The 22,456-nt window shown below is 38.7% G+C and overlaps 2 protein-coding genes across 5 annotated transcripts in view; one reads left to right on the plus strand and one right to left on the minus strand.

Annotated features, from left to right (window-relative positions):
• DOCK1 (dedicator of cytokinesis 1) overlaps positions 1-22,456 on the minus strand; it is a 538,770-nt gene that overhangs the window by 321,594 nt on the left and 194,720 nt on the right. The window lies entirely within an intron of this gene.
• INSYN2A (inhibitory synaptic factor 2A) overlaps positions 1-22,456 on the plus strand; it is a 76,443-nt gene that overhangs the window by 35,593 nt on the left and 18,394 nt on the right. For 2 of the 3 annotated variants that reach the window (XM_034776842.1, XM_034776841.1), the window contains exon 3: positions 18,395-18,466. The exons of the other annotated variant lie outside the window; for it this stretch is intronic. In XM_034776842.1, the coding sequence (XP_034632733.1) occupies positions 18,395-18,466 (72 nt within the window). The remainder of the gene's footprint in view (positions 1-18,394; positions 18,467-22,456) is intronic. 3 annotated transcript variants of the gene reach the window in all.

A 22,456-nucleotide genomic window follows, 5' to 3' on the forward strand; every position in this document is an offset into this window, starting at 1 on the left:
AAAATTAAGACCTGAGAAGAGGTATTCAAGTTCAGCACATCTGCATACACTAATAAAACGTTCTACCCTTTGGGATGGCATGTTTTTATTTTTTTAATTGTTTTTTTTTCTTCCATAAATTTTTGGCCCCAACTACAGATACTATACATTTAGTAATGTTGTAGGTTACTCTTCCTATGGTATCTCCTTTATTTCACGACACTTTGAATATTTAGGATTTGAAACCAGAGGGTTTTTTTTGCATAGTGACTATTGGACCATACAATACCTTATTATTGTAAGCCAACATCTGATTATGAATCTCACATGCAGAAAAGGAGTATTTGAATGATGTTTCAGAATAAAGTACATCTATCTGAATATATTATACAGCGTATAGATAGATGGTTGGCAATTTCACTTTTGTTTTATATTTTTTTCCTTGACAGTTGTCAGAAAATAAACATTTAAAAATGTTATACTTATTGATAATTGTATTGAAAGTAGAACCATCTCAGCCAACCAGAGTCCAAGATTTTCTATACAGTTATTGACCCATAAATATGTGGTTAATCCTGTGTTATGAAATTCACTACAGTATGATTGGTTGAGAGATTTTAATTTGCATAATAACTGTATGGTTATAAATCCCAGTACTCTGACTAAGGGCTATTAGCCACAATGCCGAGAGCCGAATAATCACTGTACAGTTGAGAAACAATTCAACTAGGGGTCATAAGTGATAGGGAGTTATGAAGGCAATAATCCACAAAGGCAGATTTGCATGAGGCAAACCCATGATCCCAGCTAATCCCAGATATTACACACAATAGAAATTCTTTTAAAATTTAGGTGGGGTTTTGCTGGGAGCGGACGGTAGGCGGAAATGGGAAGAAGGAATACAAATATTCCTAAATGGCAAGGCGCAGCAGTATGAGGACACAGAGATATTAAAGAACAGGTTCGTAACGGGAATGGGCTAAAGGGTCAGATGTTGGTTGGGAGCATATGTAGTGATGAGGTTCAGTGGTAAATCAGAGGAGAGAGATTTATGACAGACTGCAGGTGCTGAAAAGACAGAGTTCATTTTAGTGTAACAGCTTTGAGTATACTCTCCAGTAATGTGGTTATAAGTGCTTTGCCCCAGAATTTATTAGTGCAGGATACAGTTATTACATCATGTTCCAGTAAAAAAGTATGCTTCCGCTAAAATTTAAATATTTATTAAAATACCTGGCACTTTTATTACCTTCCTTGATTTTACTTATCAAGGCACAAAGTGATTTGCTGAACATCATATGGTTCTTGAAATATAGATTCTATGACTCATCTGTCAAGGATACAACTCAAGACCCCCGATTCCCACTTTTGGTCTCTAACCACTAGATATGCTGCCTTATTAAAAAACGCCATGCGGAAATTAAAATAAAATTTAAATTCCCTACTAATCTCAGAGTAAACTACAAAATATAGTTACAGTGGGAAAACATACACTTAAAATTGTTGTCCTGGACTTATTCCATACAAACACAAACCTCAAAAAGGAGATTAGTCATCTAGTTGCAATTATCAAAATGAAGTTTAAACAGCACCACAGATTACTGACCTGGGAACAGTTTGAAAAAGCTCATCATTGAGCCATCATATAATTCAATATTTTTGAACGCACTATTCATCATAAGCCAAATAAGTAATTGCAAGGTTAAAATCAACGTAGAATAAAGTTTGAGATGAAGGCCCCAGTAAGTAGGAGTACAAAATCTGCATTCTCATAATTTCCAAATTGGAAGAAGAGTGTGTGATATTTCTGTATTTTTCATTTAAAATATCCAATACATTCTGTTAAAAAAAATTAATATTGATCAAACCAATTGCGTACAGGATTTGCTATGGTGACTATTCCAGGACTTTCCCCCTCTTCTTTTAGTGCCTGCAAATGAAAACTGCCATAGTGGCAGTCAAGGGGCAGCCCCATATCTTCTGCCAACAGTGCAGCAACAAACTTGGTCAGGCTGAGGACTGCCTCCCACCCTCATTGCACCTTCCAGCCATCACTTTTCCTTGAAGAGGGGAAATGCCTCTCTCGGGGTTCAGTTAATCCAAGTGTGGACTCTCTCCCACTTGGTGACCAGAGTCAGGGAAAAACCATCCCCCAACACACATTAGCCTTTAAGGATATCAATCACTATCATAAAAGGAAAGGTCATCTTCAAGCCAGCCAAGGTCAGAGATACTATGGCTTTGTCTACATTACAGATTATATTAGAGGTGAGAGGTGCTTAACTAGAATTATTAGCTTTATGCAAACTAAAGGGTGTCATGGCATCTGCACACAGACCTTTCACATGTATTCAGTTTATTTGCTGTTATATCCAAGTATCCATAATAGCTCTAAACTTGAATTATGTTGGTTGAAATTATTTCTGGGCATGCATTACATTGTACAAATGTTGGTATTAATTGTACCAGCCAAATTTGTGAAATGTTGATGCATCAGCCCAAAGTTCTGATGGTGGCCTCTGGCCAGATGCAAGCCCTCTGTGATATGCTCTTAGCATCCATTATAGATCTAGGTTCATCAGATACTTCAGGAATCAGTATGATGAAGAACTTCACCTCTATGAAAGAACTAGAAGGCATGTGACTGTGACTGGCAACATATATTGGGAAGCGAGTTCTGGTTGGGTTGACCTATTGACACTAGCTATTTAAGGCCATTCTGCGGTCTCTGCAAAGCATTATGGGACAGTATTAAATACTTAGCTTCCATTGATTGTTGTAACACATTCCCATTGGCAATAACAAAGCTGATGCTCAATACACTTTAGCCTCACTTGGAGTCAACCCTAGGCCACAGCCTAGACTGACTGCTCCAAATTTTAACTTGACCTTCACATAATAGTGTTGTGTTTAAGGGCATGCTAGATTCTAATTCTGACCATGAACCAAAACTTTAATCTAAGCAAGGATGTACTTTTCCTGGGATCACATGGTCAGATTACTCCTGGTGGAGATCTGGGCCAAAAAAAATTCTGTATATTTTGTGTGTCAAAATAACACAATATAATCACACAAGTTTCATTTGGGTACTTGTATTTCAAAATACCTGTCAGCAAGTATGTCTGTAACAATACAGATAACAAAAAAGATTCCTCCAGGAGTAGAGAGTTAAGAAACTACTATGACAGCTCAGTTCCTGTTTCTCGGTTATGATTTTGTTGGGCACCTCAGTCTGGGTGAGTCACATGTGCCAGCTGGGCTCATCTTGGGGAAGGGGAGGCAGAAATTTCCACTTACGCCCAGCCACAGGGCCCCCCACGGCCCACACATCTGCACCCCTTCCCACCATAGCCCAGCCACGGGCACCCCATGGCCCACAAACCCGCATCCCCTTCCCCCAGAGCCCAGCCACAGGGCTACCCTCAGCCCAGACACTCACACCCCTTACGCCCCAGCTCAGACACCCACACCTCTATCCTCCAGAGCCCAGCCACGGGGTGCCCCCCATCCCAGACTCCTGTACCTCCAATTCCCCAGAGCCCAGGGATCCAGAAAGAGAAACAGCCTGATGCTGGGTCCCAGGCTCGTATGGAGTTTCCTGAATGCTGCCTCCTTCCTTCAGGACATGATGGGAACCGCAGCTGCCCAGAACCCTCCAGATCTCCGCCCCCCCCCCCCCCCCCCCACACACACACACTCTCTCTCTGTCCTGTATTTGTGAGCTGGAGAGCCTGGCTCTGCTAGGTACAGCGGTCACTAGTGGCGGCCAGCAGCTCTGCACCAATTCTGCAGGGAAAAATGAAATTCTGCACAAATTCTGCATTGCATAGTGATGCAGAATTTCCCCAGAAGTATCAGATGGACCTAGCATATAACACAGACTAATCACCTACAAAATTTCATCCAGGAAAAAAAAAGTGAGGTAGAAACAAATGTTGTAAAGCAGAAAAACAATGTCAAATTTATATTCAGGTGAAGACCTTGAACACCAAAGTCTCAAGAGAATTTTTAGAATAAAATTATAGAGCATGAAGAAACAGTTAAGGATATATTCTCAATTATCACTGTACTAGCAAAGCAATGCACATTAGTGTCTGGAAATGAAAACCCTGTGCTTGTAGTTATGAATATAACGCAAGTACAGCACCATTAAGACTAGGTCCTCCCAAGAATCTTTTGTCAGCACAATAATAGAGTATGATTTCTGACGTTTTTATACCAGCAAAAGCCCTAGCAGAGATGCAATTATACACCAACAAAAACACTTTTTTCATTCAGGGAACGGGTATAAACTACACCACCAAAAGCAAATTTTTGTCAGTAGGAGCTGTGTCTATACTAGAAGGATTTGCTATACCAGTAATCTGACATTTACATATTTAATTTTCCTCCAGTAAGGAGAGTGAAGGAAGTAACTTAAATCATATGCTGAACTAAAATACAGTGTTAACTGTTTAATGCTTTTCCAGTAGCAAGAAAATGTATGAACTTGGTAAGTTACCAAGTTACAACCAGGATTTCCATTTTAAGGCCCCAAGCCTGCAAAGACTTATTCATATGCTTAACTATACACATTATGAGTAGTCCACTGTGAGTGGAACTAGTCTCAGTGTGGAATTGCAAGCACATATTTAAGTCTTTGCAGCATCAGAGCCTAAATTTTTACTATACATTTGTACAGTAAGTCTAAGTCCCACAAACTTCCTCAATAGTGAGGAGCAGCCAAAATTGTCACGTCAAAAGGATTTCAAAATCCCATAACCCTCCTCAGAAACAAATTTAACTAGTTTTTTATTTTAAATTTCAATCTTTAGAAAAAATTCTCTATTTATCCCCCTTTCAGGTGGTTGTGTTTAGTTCACCACTCGATGTATTACATCAGTACTATCTAAAGAGAACACTCACTGCACTAATGTGCAGTATAGTCATGTCTATGAAAATCGTGCCACCAAGTAAGGATCAATATGAAGGATTCCCTAGTTTGTAATCGCTTCACTAAAAGAATATTAAAAAACAGGAAGGCTATTTGAACTCTTTTTACACATATACAAGTATGCAGAGAATAAGACTCCACTACATATCATCCAAACAGCAACTGAAGACATTAGAGAGAACATCTGGGCTTCAGTTTCTTAGCTCCATAGTCTCCCAATCAAATTAATCTAGCAAATGACAACTCAAATGCAAGGAAGATTCTGTTATGCATTAAGACGAGGCTTTTCAAAAAGCCTAAGGCAGTTGGTAGCTCAGCTCCAAATGAATTTCAGTGGGATTTTGGAGCTTAACTTCCTTAGGCTCCTTCAAAAAAAAATTGCAGCATGTTTTTTGTCACTAGTCTACAGGTCACAAAGATGTCTGTCCATGTCGATCCATTTATTTATTATTATTGTTTATTATTTGTATCATATTAGTGCCCAGATGCCCACGCTAAGATCAAGGGCCCATTGTGCTAGGTTCTGTACAAACATATTGAGACAGTTCCTGCTCCCAAAGAACATACATACGATGGGAGCAGAAAAAGGCAGAGAGGTCAAGTGACTTGCCCAAGGCCAAACAGGAAGTTAAACAGATTCTGTTGCCAGCTCTGTCTCTCTCAATTCCCAGTCCAGGCTATACCTCCTTTTGAAAAGGAAAGTCATCTAAAGAGAGGCATATTCCTGGGGCTGGTCATGAAGTACTTGCATCTGAAGAAGTGAGGTTCTTACCCACGAAAGCTTATGCTCCCAATACTTCTGTTAGTCTCAAAGGTGCCACAGGACCCTCTGTTGCTTTTTACAGATAGGTCAAAGAGACTCTCGATGAGGCGTTGTGAAGGGTCTCAGGACCAGCGTGATTTACAGGTTGTTTACAGTGATTTGGTGCAAGCCACACGTTCATGATTGATTTGACCAAATGATGGTCTGTCCAGCAGTCATCTGTACCTCTCATGACTCATGTAATATGGACATCATTACGATCACGGGCTCTAACGATGACATAGTCAGGAGATGCCAGTGTCTAGAGTCTGGGTGTTTCCAAGTGGTCTTATATTTGTTCCTCTGTCCAAAGATGGTATTTGTGATAAGCAAATCATGCTCCATACATTTGCTGATGAGGAGAATGCCATTAGAGCTGACTTTCCCCAACCCTTCTTTTCCAGTGGTACCTTCCAGAATTCCAAGTACTTGCATCTGAAGAAGTGAGGTTCTTACCCACGAAAGCTTATGCTTTCAATACTTCTGTTAGTCTCAAAGGTGCCACAGGGACCCTCTGTTGCTTTTTACAGATTCAGACTAACATGGCTACCCCTCTGATATTTGACCTATCTGACATCATCAATGATATCCAAACACACTGGGAGGAGTTCAAGAGCATTATTCACAAGGCATGTGAGAGTTGACTGGATACTCCATTCACCACCATCAGGACTGGTTTGATGAGAACAACAAGGAAATCCTAGCACTTATTCATAAGAAGAGAAGCACATTTTGCACTTGGCAAAATGAACTCTCTAACCAGCAAAAATGAGACTTATCATCGGCTTAAAGCTGTTTTTCAAAGAAGGCTGTGTGACATCAAGAACCAGTGGGAGCAAACGAAGGCTGTGGAGATCCAGAGCTTTGCCAATCAGCCTGATATGAGAAGCTTTGTTTTTTTTTTTGTTTTTTTGTTTTTTTTTTTAAGCAACGAAAGACATCTATGGGCCAAGCTCAAGCAGCACAACCCCTCTGCGATCCCAGGACAGATCCACTCTTCTTAAGGACAATGCAGCCCTCAAGCTATGTTGGAAGAAGCGCTTCAAGATTCTACTTAACCACGAATCTGAAGTCTCAGCTGCCACCATTGAGTCCATTTCTCAGCATTCTGTAATAAATAGAATCTCTTGCTTGCCCCCCATCTCCTGAGGAAGTTTGGCATGCCATCATTCAGACTAGAAACAACAAGGCACCAGGCCCAGATGGCATCCCTTGGAAGTCTTCAAAGCTGGTGTAATGGCACTTGTGCAAAAACGTCATAAACTTCTTATTAGAATTTGGGTTAATGAAGAAATTTCATCCGACCTAAAGAATTCCTAAAAATGGTCACAATACTGGCAAGGGAACAAGTCAATGTGTAGGAATTACTGAGGCATTGCCTTCCTCTCTGACATGATTTTTGTTGCACGACAGATCCAAGAGCAGTGTAAAGAAGAACACCAGCCATTGTTTATGGCATTTATTGACCTAAGGCCTTTGATTTCCTTAATCATGCAGCATTATGGAAGGTGCTGTCTAGGTTTGGTTGTCCATTAAGTGCATTCATGTTCTCAGGCTATTTCGTGATGGGATGACCACCACCATCCTTTGTAATGGGTTGGAGATGGACTTGTTCACCATCCATACTGGTGTTAAGCAGGGCTGTGTTAGTGGCCTAACCATTTCTTCCATCTATTTTGCTGTAATCTTGACTCTTATTCGTGACCGCCTCTCTTCTGGAATTGGGATTGCGTATTGCATGGACAGCGAGCTCTTCAACCTGCAGAATCTTCATTCTAAAACTAAGGTCACCAGGACTGTTATTACCGACCTTCACTATGCTGACAACTGTGCCATCCTTGTGTACAGAGAGGCTGACTTACAATCCACCCTTGATCTTTTCTTAGGTGCCTATCATAGCCTGGGACTTTCTCTCAATATTGGGAAAACTAAGGTGCTCCACCAGTCAGCCCCAGCACAAGTTGCCCCCCTTCTCCCACTAATTGTCAGCGGTGATGAACTCCTGGAAAGCACTGAAAATTTCCCTTACCTTAGTAGCCACCTCTCCCAGACAGCCAATCTTGATGTGGAGATTGAACATTGGATCCTTTGTGCCAGCACATCCTTTGGAAAGTCGCTTCATCGTGTCTTTATTGACAGAGGTCTTCATATGGAAACTAGATTCTGGTCTACAATGCAGTAGTCATCCCCACTCTTCTTTATGGGTGCGAGACATGAGTGACATACTGAACCCATCTTAAGCATCTGCAGTGCTAGCACCAGCTCTGTCTTAGAAAGATTCTCCATATCAGATAGGAAGATTGTCACACTAATGCCAGCATTCTCTCTGCAGCTAACATCACCCCTGTTGAGGTGAAGATTATGAAAAATCAACTTCCCTGGGCTGGCCATTGTGTGCAGATGGCTGATCCTCATCTTCTGAAGCAAGTCCTCTTTTCTCAACTTAGTCATGGTAAGAAGATCCACAGGGGAACAGAGGGAACAACACTACAAGGACTCCTGAAAGTATATCTTAAGAAGGGAGGCATTGACCCCACGAATTGGGAAGAGCTGGCTGGCAATAGACTGAAATGGTGTTGCATCATACATCAAGCCTCATTCCATTTTAAAGAGAATTGCCTTGCTCAAGAGGCTGAGAAACAGCAAAGGAAGAAAGAAATTGTACAGCATCCCGGCCAGCAGTTGTGCTCTCTCCAAGCAACCATCCATCATATATGTGGAAAAACCTGTCGAACACGGATTGGACTTCACAGCCATCTTAAGTTTCACCAATGAAACCCCCGCAAAAAAATCTTCCCGGCAGACATCATCCTCGTATCGAGTGATAGGCAACAATGACAATATATACACAACGGTCTTCTAGAATACTCACTGATTAGCACTTTCATTTTCATTCTTGTAGAACATGTCTCTATGTCAGTACTCTATGTTTTCATATTTACCTCATAGTGTGTAATATATTTACTAACACTCAAATCACTACTTTTCTGATGGCTTCTTAAGGAAAGCCATCTAGTAGCAGGGATTCTATCCAATTACCCAGAAGAAAATTTTAAGATAGTTTTCCTTCATTGTATACATGGTGAACAATTTTTATTTCCCACTAAAAACCAGGACATCTTTTTTAATAATGTCACTGGAAGGAAGGAAATGAAATTCAGAAGAGATTTTTTGCAACTGAAGGAATCAGAATGAAGTACAGGCAGGGGAGGATTTATATTGGGAGCAGGTGATGGCAAATGTTTCTCTCTGCCTATTCCCTCCTTATCTCCCGCCCCCAACAATTCCTTCCAGCTTCTCCATCCAGTCTGTCTTCTGAGCAAGTTTTTCCTTCCCTTCCATTTCAAATGTATATGCATCCAGGTACCTCTTCAACAGACCATGCTGCACAACTTACTTGCCTGTCTTTCCATAGAGCTATGCACGTGCTAAGGTACAGTAGAGTGTTGTACATTCCAAATCCCCCAGGATTGTCTGAGACATTATGGGATTTAGAATGCTCTGACTCCACTACATTGCAGCACAAACAATATGTTGGATAGGTTACCAAGGTGCACATCAAAAGGCCTGCATGGTACCAAATAAGTTTATCAAAGAAGTACAAAGTGGGATGGAGGGAGAGACAGAGTCACATAGGCAAGGTCAGGTAGCTAATGTTCACCAGTCAAAATGCTTCTCAATCCACACTTTTTTTTAATTGAAAACAATTCTATTTTAGTTTCACTGTAATCTCTATAGGCATTCTATTAAAGCACAAAAAGAAGAACAGGAGTACTTGTGGCACCTTAGAGACTAACAAATTTATTAGAGCTCTAATAAATTTGTTAGTCTCTAAGGTGCCACAAGTACTCCTATTCTTCTTTTTGCGGATACAGACTAACACGGCTGCTACTCTGAAACCTGTCATTATTAAAGCACACTTACTCGCTTCATTCTGATGTGCTTTTATGTCCACTGAAAGGACAGTTATATTGATAGACACTCAGCTGAGAAAAGTAGAGCTTGCCATCACTTTCATGGTTTGGGTTTGAGCACAAAGTTTATCAAAGTTATTTTACAATATCTATATTCTTTATCCCTACACAAAATGAAATAATTTATCAAAATGAAAATGTTTTGTTCAAATTTTTTCCCAAAGAATTTTTGGCTTTTGACTAAATGAAAAAGATTCGCCCCCTCATACTTGCCCTCTTTCTTTAAAAGATTAAAAAAGGAAAGTAGATGGGGAGGAATGCAGGGAAAGAAAAAAATAAAGACTTTTTTTATTGTCAAAACCAGATTTTTCTCCATTTCCCCCCCATCAAAATTGGATATATTTTGTACAAAAGCTCCATTCCATTTTTCAAAACAATTTGCATAAAAAGGTTTCCCAGTTCTAATAAATTGTAATCTCTGATAAACAGCAACCCATCCAAACCTTGAATTAGCTGGCATGTTTATTTGTCAAAGTTCTCAGTGTGTTGTACAGCAGAATTTAAACACTGTATACTTAAAAGCCATTTTGAAAAGAGAGAGGCTCTAACAAAAAAACAGAAAAGGAAAATTATAAATAAGGCTCCAACAGTGATTAAATCAAATCCCTTTTTGGAAATGTCTTAAGAAGTCCTTAAAATGGAAGGGAATGAGCTGAGTGTGACAAGCTAGCAGTGTTCACCTCAATCACCTCACCCTATAATCAGATGTTGATTCCACTTGGAAACAGCTAGGTGGGAGGAGGTGGCTGATTTTCTTACCAAGGGATATAATGGAGATGGGAGAAAAAAAGATCTATGGTGTGGGCTGAGCATCTTAGAAAAAGAAACCAAGGAGCAGCTTAGCCTAAGGTGAGTGGCTTCAGCTAAACTTTAACTCCTGGAAGGGAAAGAGACTGGACTCCATTGAGAATGTGAACTGTGCTCATTGAAGTAGTTCAGCAAGGCAACTTGTTGCACCAAAGACAACAGAATTCCATGCCCCATTACAGCAAAAACATGATGCCTTGCTCATGTTCTTATGTAAGATGAGACAATGGGACTCTTAAAAGCCAAGTGACATCAAGCAGAAACCAACATTTCAGAATAATTAGTAGAACTGAGTGAACTGAGTTCTGTCCCATGGAAAACATTTCTTTTAGTCTCAAAATGAGACAAAAAGTTGACATTTCAAAAAAAAAAATTGTGGAATGGAAATTCCAAACATTTTTAATTTGGAAATGTTGAAATATTTCATTTACAAAGTTTTGCTCAAGCTCCCCCCTCTCCCCCTTACACACACAAGTCAACATTCTCAATCAAATTTTGGATTGTTGAAATGATTTGAAATGCTTAGAGCATTAAGCTGCATTTTCCCACTGGGGTACATTGCCTCCTGGGAGTTGTAGTTTGAGAGCCTGATGCCCGACTTTCTTTCATGTCGCTTTTTTGGGACAAAAATAAATATTCTGATTAAGGTTGAACGGATCCTAAATCAAATATTTAATTTCTATTTGACATGAAAAAAAAATCAAACTTTTTCCTGTAGAAACTTCAATTTTGTAGAACCGATTTTCCGAAAATCATTGCAATAGAAAATTCCCAACCAGCTCTAATAATTAGTGAAGGATGGATGTTACTAGGTTTATAACCAAGACTCTTGTGAATTTGGGTCTTGGTATCTCAAGCAACGTTTCCCCACATTAAAATTAAAAAAAAAAAAAAAAAGCTGAATTTAACATTTACACACACACACACACACACACACACACACACACACACACACACACAATACAGTCATTTGTATTCATGCCCACTGCACCCAGAACATGTTCATAAACTTCTATTTCCATGTATGTTTGGGTAGGAAGAAAAGGTCATCTTTAACAGCTCTATTTCTTAACAGGTTTGTATTTTAAAAGTACCTCACTGCATATGATTTTACAAGGAAATTGTCAGTTAAGCACAACATCATCTTTTTCGGCCTGAAGGAGAATAGCAACAAGATGAATTCCATGCAATTTTCTGTTAAGTAGATGATTATATGGAAATGAGAAAGTGTGATCCCAGTGCCTCAAGGTGAACAAGATAGATATCCTTGACAGAAAGAGTTTAACTTAGAAGAAATAATTGAACTTGCATTGTTTCAACCATTCCAGAATCGTGTCTTAGCCAGCTAACAAACTACCTTAAAAATACCTAGGACACTCCAATTTAAGAAAAAACATGTGAATTTTAGCATCCTGCTGTAGTTACGAAGCAAATGCCACTTCTATTCTAAGTCCATATTTTCCGTAGCTTATGAAGAATAAACAAACTATTTTTAATTTAACAATTCAAATGTCTCACAAATATGATCCTCATTAAAGAACATTGCTTTGCTAAGTGAGAGGGAAAATTGGTTGGTAAATAAAGTTAATTACAAAGAAAATAATTAACTGTGTATGTACTATTTTCCTTATAGATTTGAATGCATAGAGTGTAATTACATTAATACAGTACAAGGACAGAATGGACCACTATGATTATCTAGTCTGACCTCCTGTATAACTCATGCCATAGAACTTTCCCCAAAATTAGTCCTAGAGCATCTTTTAGAAAACATCCAATCTTGATTTAAAAATAGTCTGTGATGGAGAGTCCATCACAACCTCGGGGAGTTATTCCAATGGTTAACTATTCTCTTTGTTAAAATTTTACACCTTATTTCCCATTTAATTTTGTCTTGATTCAACTTCCAGCCATTGACTCCTGCTATCCCTTTCTCTGTGAGACTAAAGAGCCCAATATTAAATATGTGTTCCCTATGTCTACACAGCAAAGAAAAACTTGCAGCTGGCCTGTGCCAGCTGACTCAGGCTCACAGGGCTCAGGCTGTGAGGCTGTTTCACTGCTGTGTAGACTTCTGGGCTCAGGCTGGAGCCCAGGCTCTAGGACCCTGTGAGGTGGGACAGTCCCAGAGCTCAGGCTCCAGCCCCAACCCAGAGGTCTACACAGCAATGAAACAGCTCCATAGCCCAGGCTCCACGAGCCCGAGTCGGCTGGCATAGGCCAGCCGCAGGTTTTTCTTTGTTGTGTAGACGTACCCATAGATTGTAATAAAGTCACCCCTTAACTTTTTCCTGTTAAACTAAATAGAATGAGCTCCTTGAGTCTATCACTATAAAGCATGTTTTCGAATCCTTTAGTCATTCTCTTGGCTCTTCTCTGAACCCTCTGTAATTTATCAACCTCTTTCTTGAATTGCGGATACTAGAACTGGACACAGTATTCCAGAAGCAGTGGCACCAGCATCAAATACAGGGGTAACATAACCTCTCTACTCCAACTCAGAAGTCACGTTTACACACCCAAAACTTACAATACCCCTTTTGGCCATAGTGTCACAGTGGGAACTCATGTACAGCTGATTATTCACAACCCCCAAATCTTTTTCAGAGTCACTGCTTCCCAGGATAGAGTCCTCCATCCTGTAAGTACGTTCTTTGTTCCTAGATGTATACATTTACCCCTATTAAAATGCATATTGTTTGCTTGAGCCCAGCTTACCCAGCAATCCACATTGCTTTGTATCTGTTACCTGTACTCTTCACTATTTATCGCTTCCCCAATTTTTATGTCATCGGCAAACTTTATGATTATATGTTTCTTTCCAGGTCATTAATAAAAATGTTAAATAGTGTAGGGCCAAAAACTGATCCCTGCAAGACCCCACTAGACACAGACATTTGATGATGATTCCCTGTTTACAGTTCCATTGAATGTGTACCAAGATAATTTTTATATTATTATACTTTTTTTAAATGAAAATGTCATGTGGTTCCAAGTGAAACACCTTACGGAAGTTTACTACATTAACATTATTGCCTTTATAAACTAAATTTATAATCTTATAAAAAAAGATGAGACATTTCTTTGACATGATCTATTTTCCATAAACCCATGCATCCGAAGAAGTGGGCTGTCGCCCACGAAAGCTTATGCTCAAATAAATTTGTTAGTCTCTAAGGTGCCACAAGTACTGTTCTTTTTGAGGATACAGACTAACACAGCTGCTACTCTGAAACCATGTTGATTAGTATTCATTATATTACCCTCCTTTAATTCTTTATTAATCAAGTCCCATATCAGCCACTCCATTACCCTGCCTGGGATCAATGTCAGAAGGACTATTACCAGGGTCATCCCACTTACCCTTTATTACTATTGGCTCACCTTTAGCTTTCTTCCTGTCTTCTGGAACGTCCCTGCTGTTCCAAGACTTATTGAAAAAAATCAACATTAACGGTCCAACAAGCTTTTCACCCAGCTTTTTTAAAAGCTTGGGTACAAGGTATCCAGACCTTCTATTTAACATCCTCCTGAGATGATAGTTAAGGCTAAGCTTTTGTCACGGAAGTCACAGAATCCATGACTTCCACAGACCTCTGTGACATTTTCCACTTCAGCACCGAGGCGTTGGGACTGGAGCTGTCAGCCAGAGGGAGCCGTCCGCAGCTCCCAGCAACATTGGGCAGCAGGGGGGACCCCGGAGCCTCAGCAGCCGTGGGAGCTGGACCCTCCTCCCTCCCCATTTTGTCACAGTTATTTTTAGTAACAGGCTTTCATGAATTTTTGTTTATTGCCCGTGATCTGTCCATGACTTTCACTAAAAAGAACCGTAACAGAAGCTTAACCTTAATGATAGTGCAGTGGAAAGAGTGTTATATTATATGACTCTCTCTTTTTTCCCAAATACAAAAAAGAAAAACATTTATTGAACACTTCTCCCTTTTGATAATTCTACCCTTTCCATTTAGTAATGGACCAATACCAGTGTTAGGAATCTTTTGGTTCCTAAGACACTCCTTCTTATTGTATTTAACTGTGCTGGCCATAGATTTCTCCCTGTCTCTTTTTGTTTCCCCTATCAATTTTCTACAATTCTTAGCTTCTGATTTATATTTATTTTCGATGTTCCCTTCTTTCCATTTGTTAGGGGTTTTTTTTATAGCTGCGTTCATTTCCCCTCCAAACCAAGTTGGCTTTTTAACCAATACAGCCTTCTTCCTCAGTTGTGGCTTTTTGGTCATTTAATAAAGTGTTCTTAAATAATTCCTAACTCAAATCACATTTTTTTCTGACTCCCAACCCCCAAAGCAAGCTATAGGTAGAGTCACTAGAAATCCATGCTAAAAATCTCATGAGCATTCTCTCCATACTTCTGAAATCTTAAGAAAACTGCACATGCTACAATGTTGAGAAAAGTTAACTCAACACAAAGCTTTATTTTAGCATGGATTTCTAGTGACTCTACCTGTAACTTGCTGTGGGGGTTGGGAGTCATGGATATAGGGCAGAGAGAGAATACTGCCCTCCAAATATGGTATTAGAAACGGCTGAATTTTGGAAAGCAACTGATCTAAATATATAGCAGTTCATTAAGGGCTCTCCTTCAGCAGAAATACGGTACATCTTAAAAAGCCACACAACTGATCTAATTGTACTTCAGCCATATTAAGTAAAAATGGGTTCAAAACATGGAACTAAGTTTTGGCCAAGTATTTGGCAGCTTGGAGCAGATTTCTATTACACGCCACTCTTCCCCGTCTTCCCTGCCCTTTGCCCCATAGCAAATCGTTAATCATTAGGCCAGAAACAGTGCATGCTATGTCTATGAAAGTTATTCTTTGATTTTCGTAGTTAATCCATAATCCAACACTGAGTGCAAATAGCTGAAGCTCAAGATAGACAGATGCTTCGGTTGTCCTAGTTTAGAATTCTTTTCTCAAGTTGCACACAGATGGGAGCACTTGTTGCTTACACTCAGGTCATACAGTAAGATGTAGCTTGTGTATTCAGAATGTGGAATAACCATCAGATTAATGCACATGTCCAGCGAAAATGTTAAAATGTTAGCATTTTATTGTAAATGCTCTATCTCCCATTTAAATCCATATTTAGACAGCAATGCCACATGCCTTCTGAACTAGATTACAACAGCTGGCACTTATGTGCTGTAGCCTTTATGGACTTTATTGATTCATCAGTACATATTTTTAAATGTCAAATCTATAATAAGAATGTTAAATATGTAATCCCTAGAGTGGAAGATTAAATCTGATTTCTTCAATAACGCTGGAAAAATCCAGTTTCACGCGGACCTTTAAGTGTTATGGGACTATTTGAAAGTTAGTGGCTTCTAAAATTCTCTTTAAAAGGAAAATTTACATGTCATCAGAGAAAGATACAAGGCCATCACACTGACAGACAACAAGATGGAACACAAACAATTAATAAAACACGGTGGTTGCCCTGGAAAGTAATGCTGGCATAGTACATATAACTACCACACAAAGAAAGAGAATTTTATGAAATGTGTGATGTTGTTACTAAATTTTGAACCTGGTGGATTAAAAGTTAACTTAAATAGGTTCTTGCAAGTATTACTGATGCAATTTAGTTAACACTTTAAGATAGCTCTTCTCATTCACAGATCTCAAAAGTCCTTCAGAAAGGAGGATGCGTTAAGACCAATAGTCCCAGTTTACAGATGAAGAAACTGAGCCACAAAGAGGTTACAACTTGCCATATTATAATTATTTGTATTAGCATAGTGCCTTGTTCATGGACCAGGACCCCATTGTGCTAGGTGCTGTACAAACACAAACAGAAACACCATCCCTGCATCCAAAAGATTAGATTCTAAATAGTCCTGCTTTAACTAATAATGGCAGAGAACAGAGGTCTCCTGACTCTCAGGTCTAGTCTCTACCTTCTAGGTCACACTGATTGATTACCAAAAACTAAATAAAAACATGGTTAATTTCTTTTGGACTGGAAAAAGGATCTTTTAAGCACTTCAGTCAATCCAGTGGACAAGCCCAGAGGCTATAGAGAAGCAGGGGAGTAATGACAGATTGGATAAGCTATTTAGAGGATGACTTCCAAAGGAATGGAAAAGTTAAATAGGCTCAGAGAGAAGAAAGCAAATGTCCATTTTGAGACTACATGCTATGTGAATGTCTCTTGTGGAGCACCATGAATTCTCAAAGGATCATTAAGAGTTGTGAATCCCTTAAGTAACATTTATTCTTCATGTTAGAATTACACCTATAGAGTAGCTTGAGTGATAAGCTATAGATGATTATTTAATATCCTTTGGATTTTCTCTTTAATAACCTATTTGGCATTAAAGCTCTAATTTAAGAAAACCCAAAGTGATTTCTATAGTTATGGGGGAGGTTTTTTTGGGAGTGTTGTTTTTAATTTGAGAGGGAAGTAGCGGAAAGGAGGTCTCTATCCACAGTGGTCGTAATTAAAACCCTGGAAGGTGCAGAGAGGTTATAAAAAGAATAAAGATTGACAATAAAATAATTTAATGGAGTTCCATTAATATAGGTCTTTAAAAATATTTTTGGGAGGATGGAGGGCACATAATGCAACCACCAAAATGACAGCATTCTTTTAAGTAAATTCTAAGTACTTCAAATGATTACCTATAAGAAATAAACACTTCCATTTGTTGACTAAATATTTTCCCATTTAATGTAACCAGATAGGAGTTTTGCAGGTAAACAGCCTGTGTGTTACATTGTAATTTTCTCAAGTTAGGTTGACTGCATCAATAATTAATGGTTTCTCTTTGTAAAAGTTTTATACAGTAAAAGTTTTGTTGGGGGAATGGGGAGTGCCAGTAAGTCAAAAATTCTGGTTAACTAAGAGGGAGGGAGAGTTTATACTATTTTATTTCACTTTCTATCTATCTATCTATATATATATATATACACACACACACACACACACAATGTAGAGTTTTTTCCAAAAATGTTTATGTAGCACAAAATACATAAATAGGCACTGAATAAAAACTTTGTTTTCCATTTAAAAATCCATTATGCGTGTAAGAAAATTTCCCATAAAGCAGAAGCAATTATAAGAAACAAACAGAAAAACTAACAGACAGATATTCTACTTTTTCCATGAATTTAACAGATCCTCCCATAATATGTTTGCTTCCTGGCGTGAAAGGGACATTCAGAGAAGTCTCCCACGCATTTCACAGCAATATTCGATGGAAGTTAGACACAGGGCAGGTAGGTACGGGAAATGCTATGAAAGCTACCGTTTGCTGATTTTTGAGATCATCACTGTAAGCGCCCTCTTCCCCTTACAGGCAAAATTTCAAAAGAAAATGTTACCATCTAAATAGTACAAATTAATAGCTTACGCAATTATTATAAAAGATTATACATGTACAATGCTTGCTAGTGAAACCTCTGTGGTTTACTGAAATTTCTAAGGCGGCTGTACAGAAAAGTAGTTAAAACACCATTGCTATGTCTTGTAATTGTACAGTAATGAGGCAATTTAAAATGATAACTCAGCATTTTGGTGTACAAAAAAAGTAATGTAAAAGCTGGCTTTTACATAATTTGGTTTGCTCAGAGTTCTCTATAGAAAGGTTCATAGGAGTATAGCTGAACTGAATATGACATTCCCTCCCTTAATGATTAAATAAAACTTCTTCATAATTTCCAAAATTCCCTCATCTTCATGTCGCAAACTTTAAAAAGTTGAAGAACACTAATTTTGGACAGTGTTATTTCCTATGGACACTTAGATTTTTATAATCAACATTAAAATGGAAAAAACAAAACTAAAGCTTTGGTTACAATGAACAGCAATGATAGAGGGCAAAAAAAGGATAAAACAACCACTTGTAATGATGTCATGTTCTTATCTTTGTAGGCTTTCATATCGGACTGGTCAAGACACAGCTAATTGTGACACATGCAGGAACAGTGCATGTATTATCTATAGGTAGGTTAAAAATTCTAATATTCCCACTTTTTATTGAGTGAAAGTAATGATTTTATCCACCAATGCAAGATCAAATGTTAGTCACTATTATAAATTGCTATTTCAACGAGAAGAAAGGAGAAATAAAAGACCAGGAAATTAATCTTTATTTCACTATAAAATTCAATGAATAAAATATTTTTAATATTAAAACTAAAATACAGGACATGCATATAGTCCATGAATTAAGCAGGTTCTTTTCACCTCTGCTTTGCAAGTTTAACTGGCTGTTTTAAGCAACATGCTATGACTTGGAGGGTTTCAGCGTAATTTTGCATTTTGCACCATTGTAAAGAAAACTTATATATACTCTTGTTCAGGAAAAATAACCAAAAGTCCTAGAGAAGACCCTAAATGTAGTGCAACAGGTGCAACTGCACTGCACTTGAGGAGGGAGCAGGAGGGGTTTCTGGCACCTATGTGCCACACAGCTAATCTTCATGGGAGGCTTCTCTGGAGCTGCCATAGGAAGAGCTGTGGCAGCAGAGAGAATGGGATCTGGCCATTGGATATGCACGCACCTATATTAGTGACCATTACCCCTCTGGAGCAGGGAGGGGAAGCTGCAGCAGTGGTGTCTCCATTTACACAGGCTGTAAGGCTATCTTCTACCTACAAAATTACTTCAGATCTTTACATTACAAAAAGAGAGAGGAGTTTCCACTACTCCCAGATCTCAACCTAAGCATCACCTAAAATTAAACAAAGCAAATAAAAACTTTACCTAGTAGCAATCACTTGAAATATTATTTTTTCCCCAACGGAAGCCCTTAATGAATTAATGCAAACATCATATTATTTATCAGGATTGCCATCACCAAAGAGTAACAGTTAATGTTCCATGGAGACCATTAACAAGCAAACTTTCTGCAGAGAAGTATATATGAAAGTCTACAAGTTTCTGCACAAAATCCATTAAATTTGCATTGCAATGCATGTTTTATGTAGTTTTTCAGAAAAAAAATCCTGCACTTCTAGTTGTTGCCACTTCAGAATGACTTCTAAAATGAATAATTCTATATTTAATCCATCATTTATGAACCTTTTGTGAAAGTGTTAAGATCATTCTTAACTATCATTTATTTCTCAGGTTTATGATTTACAAGTAAAACTGGATTAACAATGTACCCCCTCTGATGTCAAACTGTACCAAGCATTAATACTGGTGGGTTTCATTTTAATATTGCTGAGGGTATATAGTATTTTCTGTACTATGTGCTGCAGCAAAATATTTTAGAATAGCTTTTCATAGCTGTCCTGCATTAGGATTGGGGAAGTAGTATTGGACAGACCTTATAGCACAGATCATAATCAGATAGACATGCACTACATATGGAAAAATTACACTTCCATCACCAAGCATTCTGTACTACAGATCAAATACACAGAATTATGTATTAAAGCATATGGGATATATCTTGCTTGCCTAACTTAAATAGCACCACCAACTTCATTACGATGAACCACTGCCTTCTGCATACACATGTGCGTGGTTAACAATGATGCCACCCATTAAGCATTGGGTTATTTTCAACCAATTTGAATAAAGCAAGCAGGATTTTGTAGCATCAGAGCAACTGATAGACAGTGACAACATTTGGCTATGAAATGAACAGATTTCTTTACCAGAGCCTTTAACATGAGATGAGAGTTCTGCAACAGCAAGAAAGTTTCCAAATTTATTGTAACACTGGATGTTTTAATCACTAGAGAGAAATCAGTGTGCACAAGTTGTAAACATGCATTTCATACTACCAATTGTGGAAGACAGTTTGGATTTACTGCATACATAGCTCAATTTCTGCAGACTATCATATCGCTTTACTGAACAGCTTAAATCCAGTCTATTCTGTAATGCAAGTGCTCCAACAATCAATGAGTGTGACAGGGCTATGTCATGACTTTTATAAGGTGTTTTATACTGACAACCCAGTTATTGTCATCCCACTGCAGTGAAGGCTACACAAAACCATTGGATGTCTTCATGTATTGCAAGTAACATGAAAAACAGTATGTCTCAGAATTAAATTATCAACCTATCAAGAACTCTTTTTCTGTCTCCTGTCCAGGAGATGCTTATGAAAATTATTTCAGGGATTCAGGGAACTGTGTTCACAAGAAAATGTACAAGAAGCCTATTAATTACGAGCTAGCTTTCTACACCCCTTACTCAGCCATGCAGGGAAATAATGACTCACACACCTCATTTCTCTACGTAGTCCTGCTCAGACTGTGACCCACATACGGGGGGAGGAACTGGGGCTATTTACCCAATGCTCCCTCCCTGCAAACAAGTGAATGAAGAGTGGACAGAGAGCAGAAGTCCCCAACTCTACTTCCTCTGCTCAGCAGCCACCTATGATCACAAACATGGAGACCGGAGGGTGGTGATGCTGCTGCTGTATGAAGTGGGGTAAAGCAAATTAGGTATTCCTCCTCTAAGCAAGGAGGGGAAGAGGAGGAAAAAGCATAACTAACACAGCCACAATTTGCTCACAGCTCAGCTCTGGAGGCTGGGCAGCTATGCACCATCCCTTTCTCAAAGCAGATTGCAAAATTAAAATCTAGCCTGAAATGATAAAGAGCTCTGTTTTTGTTTTACCTGTTATAAAAATAAGAAAAATTAAGAAAATGGATACAATGTTTATTTCCAATAGGCAGTTCCAGCCACTTGGTACGTCCGTTTCACATGCAACTAAGAACCATAATCACATACATAATACAGTAGTGCAGTATAACTAATAGTATTGCACACAATAGTCTAGTCAGTGTATTATCTACTAGCATTAACAAGCCTCCAACCCTTCAGGCAGAAAGGTTGTAGAAGAGGCATCTCTGATACAAGAAATATGGGACATTAAGATGTTTATGGAGCAAGGGTTTGAAGAACAAAATGACAGGTTATTTACCCTATAAGTAGACTCCATATGTAAGGGCCTGTCCAGCTCCCATTAAAATAAATGGATGTTGTTCTGCTAACTTCAATGGGAGCTGTATCAGGACTAGATGTGCAAGTTCATCCTTCTACATTGCACATCTATTGTAAGTATCCTATACTGCTGTATATACCGTAATAGTTCTACCATTGAAGTTAGCTAAGTCACACAGCCCCTCCCTTTCACTTTCCACCCATTATATTTATTATAATTTATAGGAAATGAATATAGAAATTTACTTTAAAATGGTTCACTATAGGTGGTTCTGGTAACCCCATCTAAAGTGTCTTGATGCTTTCCATTATAAGACCCTGCTTTCAGTTGCTTATAACTTTGCCTAATTTCAATCACTTTTGACTACAATTCTTCTGTTCCTCCAATTGTAAAATGGGGATAATAGTCCCTCACTTCAGACGGTGTTGAGAAAATAAATTCATTAATATTTGTGAAGCACTCAGATGTTACATTGATACATGCTATAAAAGAAACACGAAGAAATTAATAATTCGGTCTTCAGAGAAGGGTTTGCATCACAGTTGCCAACTTTCACGCGGTAAATAAGCACCCCGACATTCACAATAAACCAGAAATCAAGCTAATCCCATTTCAAAACAAGGCCAAAACAAGCCAATCCCCAAGAACCCCAACACCTTGTGTGACTAGATCCCCAGGGCGTGCAATCTGGGACTGTGGTGGGCCCGCTGTGCACTCCCGACTCTCTCCCACCTTGCCCTGCTTGCCCCACCCTTGCCAGGAGCTGATCAAAAAAAAGAAGCAACAAGCTACAAACCAAAAACTAGCCAACAAGCAACTCACAAGCCAATTAAGCCAAAAACAAGCCCAATTTCTGTTTTTCCCCCCGCAGGTTTACCATGTCTGGTTTGCATAGTGTGCAGTAAGTAAAGCATAGGGCTACATATAGAATAAGGGGGATAAAATAAAATATTAAAAAGCTGCTTATGCAGTGAGTACCATTCATCCAGTGTACTGAATGGAAAAAATAGTACATGATCTC

The sequence above is a fragment of the Trachemys scripta genome, chromosome 7 (genome assembly GCF_013100865.1).
Source record: "Trachemys scripta elegans isolate TJP31775 chromosome 7, CAS_Tse_1.0, whole genome shotgun sequence".
In the NCBI taxonomy this organism is placed as follows: Eukaryota; Metazoa; Chordata; order Testudines; family Emydidae; genus Trachemys; species Trachemys scripta.